The following is a 7,631-nucleotide window of genomic DNA, read 5'->3' on the forward strand; positions in this document are numbered from 1 at the left end:
TGATGGCTTTGGTTTTTCTCAGGATGATTGACAGCTGGAGGGGCCCAGTGACTGAATGTGTTTGGCCGTCACTGGTCGCCCTTTTGTTTTGCTCCAGTCAGGCGAGCTCCAGTGGAGAGGGCGGGACCTCTTGGTGTGTAAGTGAAGATGCTGTCCGAGGTGGAGGCGGTTTGGACACCATGTTGTCTTTAAGCACAGTTCCACGGGAGTAGAGGGCCATGAGTTGGTTCTGATTTAATTTTTCTCCCTCTGACTGAAAGAATCTTGTTGGTAAGGTAAAACATAATGGGTTTATACCTCAAGACGGCCCACTGGACTGGGAAGACGTTTCTCCTTCCAACCCAACCATGTTTAACATCTCCTGCTTTCTCTGCACCCTCTACCGCTTTAAGTTGAGTGAAGGTCTTAGAAAAGAAGGTATTTTTCTCTTCCGTTTTAAATCAAGAGACAACCGGTAAAAGGCCTTTCTTCAAGGTCATTGGTTGTGTTTTCCCGCCGCTTTTGAGAGACTTGTTTAATAAAGGGAAAGAACCGTGCTTACAGACAACCTGTGGAGTCGGCATTGTTGGATCATGTAATTCTTCCTCGGTTTTAGTGAAATTACTCAACAAAATAAATATTTTTGTGAATGTGGTGCTCTAGAACACACACACACACACACCTCTTCCACGTCACCACACACACACACACCTCTTCCACGTCACAACACACACGCACACGCACACACACACACACACCTCTTCCACGTCACAACACTCCAGCAGAAATGTGTGGTTACCTTCGGTCAAGTCCCACACGCCTACAATCACCATCAAAGTATCGTTATTTTGTTTCCCCTCTTTTGTTCATTGTTTCAAATTTTGCAATATTTGTGTGTACAGCAGTATTTTAATAAAGAATACCAAAAACTGATCCCCAGGGTGGACTTCTAAATTGTCATGTGGAAAAAATGCAATAGATTCTAAGCATGCTTGAGCTAGAAGCCTTGCCTCTACTTTCTTTTAATGCCAGGCAGGTTGGAGAAGTCGGCCATCTTAAAATAATCCAACCAAGAAATGCCTTCCCTCCACAGCCACTCCCCACAACACGTGACTAGACCACTTTGTTAAGTTTAGGTCCAGTCTGTTGCCTTTTGGTTGTTAAGAGAATGTCAACCTTGCCTAAAGAGCTGCATGAATGTAATCGCTAAGGAAATGGTTCTTGTGTGAGGTAAATGAGTGATATTTGGTTTGGAGAACAGAGAATTGAAGTCCAGAATAAAGTGAGCAGGATGATTCTATGGCCGTCCTCAAGGAGCCTGGAGGAGGCCCCCAGGTAGATGTCTGAAGTTAGAGGGCTGTTTCATGCACAAAAACATAACACTCAATCAAATGCTGAACACAGATTTTATTATACTGTGTATTTGTCCATTTAATTAATAACTCAACTGAACATTGCATATTAAAATGCATTCATGTGTACAAAACATTTATGTTTTGTATTCATAACTAACTCTCCTACATATATTTTATGTAGAATTTAATTTCTTCCAGCATATGGATATAGATGAAGCCTACAAACTATTTCAAACAAACCACTTAAGTAGTATAGGTACCAGTGAAGTAAATATAACACTAGCATAAAAGTCTGCTAAATAACAAGAAGTAGCTAGTCCAGGAATTGGTGTGCTAAATAAAGAGTGCTATATAGCAATAATGTGGTGCTCTGTAGTGTCCAGTGAAACACGCTAAGTACAGTACGGTAGTCTATTGGCTGCTCTTGGAAAGGGTTGGTTGAGTGCCTTGTTGTAGCATCAGGATAAAGTTCAGTGTAAATATAATGCGCTAGCATTTGAGCACCTCAAAGCTTTGTGATTTTCTACCATAGACTTTCTTTTTATGTCAAGGTTTTACAAATTGAAAAGTCTTTTCTTTTTACATTTTGTGTAGGAACTTTAAGAGGGTAGATAATGAGGTAGGCAAAGAAACGCAAAAAAAACAACTAAGATACTATGTAATAAAATAAAAGTTTGAACATGGTGTTACATAAAAACAGAATCGTATAATATAGGGAACAATAGACCAAACAAAAGATTACATCCACTTATTTCAATTTTCACTTTTTACATTTCAATTTCACTGCAGCGGCGCTAAATTGAAAGGAAGGTATCGATGTGAAGAGTTTGAAGAGAAGACGTGTTTTAACAAGGCTGAGGACCTCCTTCAGACACCTGGGGATGCTAGGCAGAAGGGTAGAGGAACACCGAGTGGTAGTCTGGTGGAGGGTCGCCCTCCATCTCCTTCTCCTCTTCCTCCTCCGCTTCCTCCTCAGGCGCCCTATCGCACGGCAGGACTGATGGCTCATTGTCATGGCGACCCGTGATGTCACGTCTCGGGTCCCCTGGCACCCGACGCCCTGGGAACTTGGAGTAGGTGAAGAACCTGCATGTGCACACACACAAACACCCACATATGCTCAGGTTTATTTCACCCCCCCTTCATCGCAAGACCAAGGGCTTCCCAGGCCCACAGGGTGTAGAGAAGGGGTCTGCTGGGGCGAGGGGTGGGTCAGCAGTGCTCTGGGAGCCAGGGGATGGTTCAGGGCTCCACTACCTGCTGTGTTCCTGGCTCTTCACGGGGCTCCAAGCCAGACTTTGGAGCTCCTCTGAGGGGAGAACCATGCCGCTGTCCCCCTGCTCCTCCTGTGGAGACACACACACACACACACACACACACACACACACACACACACACTCATTAATACACGCACACACACACACACACACACACACACACACACACACACACACACACACACACACACACACACACACACACACACACACACACACACATTAATACACGCACACACACACACACACACACACACACACTCATTTATACACACACACACACACACACACACACACACACACACACAAACTAACACATGCACATTTACACACATTAACACACAAAAATATACACATAAACACATGCACAGACACATTTATATACAGCACACGCACAGAAATCATGTCTGCATTGATGCAGGGGACAATACCACTGTGTGTGTGTGTGTGCATGTGGTGTTATTACATCAGGACTGGTTGGTTCCTTGTAAGGTAGCTCTTCGAAGGTCTGAAGCAGCGCCATATTCCTCATGTAACTGAAGAAAAATAACATGGTTACTTTGATTATACAGGCTTTGTAAAAAGGTCTTCTCACTTTTTTCATTGATATTTTCTGTACTTGGCTGTCTCTAACATCTGCTGCAGCAGCATTAGCTCCACAACCCTTTCCAACAACGATTTTACAGTTTAAAAAGGATAGGGTGAGGTATCATTCTGTACACATGTGTTTGCCAGTCTCACCCAGATACAGAGTTAGCCACCACCCTCTCCCACCTCTCCAACTTATTGAATGTTGTACGTGGCACTTATACTATACATACTTAGTTACAGTACTTAGTTGTGTAGCATCTTATCCTAGCTATCATTGTTGTATACCAGGAATTGTCTAAATAAGTGATAAGTGAGTTAGTGCTTGGCCATTGCTTCTATGAACATCCTTACTGTACCGACAGAGGGATATATTGTGATTACTCCTTCTGACAAATGTTCTTATTGTAAGTCGCTTTGGATAAAAGCGTGAATACCCTAAATGTAAATGTTATACAGAAAAATGGGGTAATCCAAATACATTGTCGTGCTTCCAGAAGGGGAGTCACTGACATTAGCATGTCTTCCCCTCACATGCACAGAAGCTAGGCTACTGTGCCTCTCAATGGCTGACAGAAAGAGAAAGCTTAGCCAGCCAGCTCCTCTTCTGGACGCACAATGAGGAATAAGGAATTAAACTCCTCTGAATCTGGGAAAGATAGCAAACGGCAATTAACAGATATCTCGGTGTATGGCTTTAATTAACTCGACACAATTTTCTGAGTGGTTCACTTTAGTGTTGGTGCCATGTGACGCAAATTAGGTATACTATCAATGCAATTAATCAACATAGATCACATGATACACAAATGCTAAAATATCTAATCTATATCCAATCTGCACCAGTGTAAATCAAATGTATTAATACGAACAAAGTAATGAAGACGAGTCTTCAACTTAAAGAGAGATGAAGAAGCTCCCGGGTCCCTCTCAGGGCCAACCCAGTAGGTCTGAGGGGGCCCTCCCCCTCAGGGCCCAGCGGTCTGAGGGGGCCCTCCCCCTCAGGGCCGACCCAGCGGTCTGAGAGGTGAGCTCCCCTACCTGAGGTTGGTGACTGCGTGTAGCGGCTGGTTGGTCAGAAGCCTCTCCGCCTGGCTGACGACCCCGTCTCCACGGGCGAAGCTCCCGAGGGGAATGTAGTCCTTACCGTCCTTGGGAGAGTCAGCACAGAGACAGCGTCCTCAGACCATAGGGGTGATGTGTGTGTGAGAGGCTCAACAGTATGTGTAGCGTCTTTAGTAATATTTTGGGTGTGTATGTATGCATGTTCGAGAGTGTGTGTGTGTCGGAGTATTTGTGTGTGAGTGTGTGTGTTTGTGTGTTGGATTGAGTGTGAGTGTGAGTATGTGTGTGTGTGTGTGTGTGTGTGTGTGTGTGTGTGTGTGTGTGTGTGTGTGTGTGTGTTGGATTGAGTGCGAGTGTGTGTGTGTGTGTGACTGGTCTGACCTCCTGAGCCCTTAGCTGTAGCAGGTCTCCAAGTGTTCCCACTAGGTCTGTGAATGTTGGTCGGTCTGTTGGGTTAGCCTCCCAGCATGTCAGCATGGTGCTGTAACTGTACACAAACCAACATGCACACACAAAGTCACATAATTAGTACAATAATGGATTATAAACGCATTCAATAGACTTTGTTGAATACAACATTCCAAAGCTGTACATTTCCGTTCTACAGACTGCAAAGGGGAGATAAAGGGTTGTTGTCCTCATGTTCTGATTGGTCCTGGCGACCCCGTCGGTTGTGGCTGAACCACGAGGACAGACACGTCACATGACTCTGATGACCTCATCCACCCACATGTCAGGGGTGCTGTAGTCTGGCGCCCGCATGCGCGTCCCCGCCTTCAGCCGGTGGCAGAACTCCTCATCGATGTGGAGACCGGGGTACGGAGCCGCTCCTGGGACACGCACGCACGCACACAGACACACACACAAACGCATACACACACACACATAAACACACATACACACGCAGAGGTTATTACGGCTGTTGTATGATGTAATGATGTATCAATCTTTTCTTGAATGTTAAACATTGGTCGGTTTTTCTTGTTGTTGGTTGTTAGCAGACACACACGCACACACGCACACGCACACGCACACGCACAAGCACACTGTGTGTACCCAGAGAGAAGATCTCCCACAGCAGGACCCCGTAGGACCACACGTCGCTCTGGGCGGTGAACACTTTGTCGAAGATGGCCTCAGGGGACATCCACTTAAGAGGGAGGCGCGCCTGCTCGACCAATCACAGGACAGAACAGGAGAGGCGAGACAAATGGAGTCAAATCCCAGATGAAATTATGAGTGATATGACTCCATATATGTATCGGTACTGCGTTGTAAATGACTGGGTCAGGGTTTTCCATACCGGTCCCCTCTTTACAACCTAAGCTGCCTGAATTTCATCCTATAAAAAAACAATCGACTTCTATTAAAGCAGAACATCGATACATTAGTACAAATAAAGCTTACATATCTAAGATTTAACGTTTGATTTGATTGTTCCTGCTCCTTAATGTGTTGTCTCTGCACTGTCTTAACCCCACCTGCCTGCTCCATATTAGACCTCTGAAGAATAAGTCCCGCCTCCGAACCTCCCGGTTCCCTCGGTCAAATGGGAATGGGAGATCACATGGGGTTTAGAATGACCGTACTTAACAAACTCTGTAGGTGGCCAACAATTATAAGCTGCGTCACGTTTTGAACCACACACTTTTACCATACACATTTGAGAGAGGGAACCGGGAGGCTCTGAGGCGGGACTTATTCTTCAGAGGTCTATGACCTGTCTCTGTACTGTCTAACCCCTGCCTGCTCCTTATATAAGCGGTCTCTGCATTGTCTTCCCCCATACCTGCTCCTTAATGACCTGTCTCCTCTGTACTCTCTAACCCCTGCCTGCTCCTTAATGAGCTGTCTCTGTACTGTCTAACAGAGAGCCTAGGCTCTCTCTGCTGTCTGCATTTCTTCACAGTCCCTTCAGATGAAAGCGTGTGCTACATGATAAATAGGATGTGATAAGTGAAAGTAGCAGGTGTGCGTGGGGGCCGTCATTTTGGCGCCGGTTGGAAGCAGGAAGCAGGCTTTGTCGGTGCTCACTTCTCTGTTAACTAGCCGAGGTCAGAAGTGGTACATGTTCACTAGGGTTCAACCTCACTAGGGTTCACCCTCACTAGGGTTCACCCTCACTAGGGTTCACCCTCACCAGGGTTCACAACCTAAGCTGCCTGAATTTCATCCTATAAAAAAAACAATCGACTTCTTCTATTAAAGCAGAACATCGATACATTAGTACAAATAAAGCTGATATATCTAAGATTTAACGTTTTATTTGATTGTTCCTGCTCCTTAATGTGTTGTCTCTGCACTGTCTTAACCCCACCTGCCTGCTCCATATTAGACCTCTGAAGAATATGTCCCGCCTCCAAACCTCCCGGTTCCCTCAGTCAAATGTCAATGGGAGATCACGTGGGGTTTAGAATGACCGTACTTAACAAACTCTGTAGGTGGCCAACAATTATAAGCTGCGTCACGTTTTGAACCACACACTTTTACCATACACATTTGAGAGAGGGAACCGGGAGGCTCTGAGGCGGGACTTATTCTTCAGAGGCCTGGTGAGGGTGATCCCTGGTGATCCCTCACCAGGGATCACCCTCACCAGGGATCACCCTCACCAGGGATCACCCTCACCAGGGATCACCCTCACCAGGGATCACCCTCACCAGGGTTCACCCTCACCAGGGTTCACTCTCACTATGCCATGGGGCTAGGTGTGTGGCTCAGGACAGAAAGACTCACGTCCCCCGTGCGGACGTAATGGGGGTCTCGGTAGAGTTCCCGGGCCAGGCCGAAGTCACAGATCTTCACCACCTGGTCCTCCGACAGCAGGACGTTCCTGGCCGCTAGGTCTCTGTGGATACACTGTTAACACACAGCCACTGTTATAACAGCCACACATACACACTGTTAATACACACATACACACTGTTAACACACACCCACTGTTATAACAGCCACACACACACACTGTTAATACACACATACACACTGTTAACACACACCCACTGTTATAACAGCCACACATACACACTGTTAATACACACATACACACTGTTAACACACACCCACTGTTATAACACCCACACACACACACACACACACACACACACACACACACACACACACACACACACACACACACACACACACACACACACACACACACACACACACACACACACACACACACACACACACACACACACACACATAAACACAAATACATGGCTGGACCTTGCGGGAGGAGAGGAATTCCATGCCACGGGCCACCTGGAAGCTGAAGGAGATGAGGTCCTCCAGCAGCAGGGGAGAGCTGCAGCACTCTGCTGAGAGAGAGAGAGAGAGAGAGAGAGAGAGAGAGAGAGAGAGA

At 46.2% G+C, this 7,631-nt stretch overlaps 1 protein-coding gene across 1 annotated transcript in view; it reads right to left on the reverse strand.

The window, feature by feature from the left end:
* Positions 1 to 1,177: 1,177 nt before the first annotated feature.
* Positions 1,178 to 7,631, reverse strand: part of flt1 (fms related receptor tyrosine kinase 1) — a 42,227-nt gene continuing 35,773 nt past the window's right edge. The window contains exons 22-30 of the mRNA XM_056584355.1: positions 7,496 to 7,584; positions 7,001 to 7,123; positions 5,321 to 5,432; positions 4,995 to 5,094; positions 4,646 to 4,751; positions 4,241 to 4,350; positions 3,078 to 3,147; positions 2,592 to 2,680; positions 1,178 to 2,420 (exon numbers count right to left, since the gene is read on the reverse strand). Of these exons, the coding sequence (XP_056440330.1) occupies positions 2,219 to 2,420; positions 2,592 to 2,680; positions 3,078 to 3,147; positions 4,241 to 4,350; positions 4,646 to 4,751; positions 4,995 to 5,094; positions 5,321 to 5,432; positions 7,001 to 7,123; positions 7,496 to 7,584 (1,001 nt within the window). The 3' untranslated portion in view covers positions 1,178 to 2,218. The remainder of the gene's footprint in view (positions 2,421 to 2,591; positions 2,681 to 3,077; positions 3,148 to 4,240; positions 4,351 to 4,645; positions 4,752 to 4,994; positions 5,095 to 5,320; positions 5,433 to 7,000; positions 7,124 to 7,495; positions 7,585 to 7,631) is intronic.

This window comes from Gadus chalcogrammus, chromosome 23, assembly GCF_026213295.1.
Source record: "Gadus chalcogrammus isolate NIFS_2021 chromosome 23, NIFS_Gcha_1.0, whole genome shotgun sequence".
Lineage (NCBI taxonomy): Eukaryota > Metazoa > Chordata > Actinopteri > Gadiformes > Gadidae > Gadus > Gadus chalcogrammus.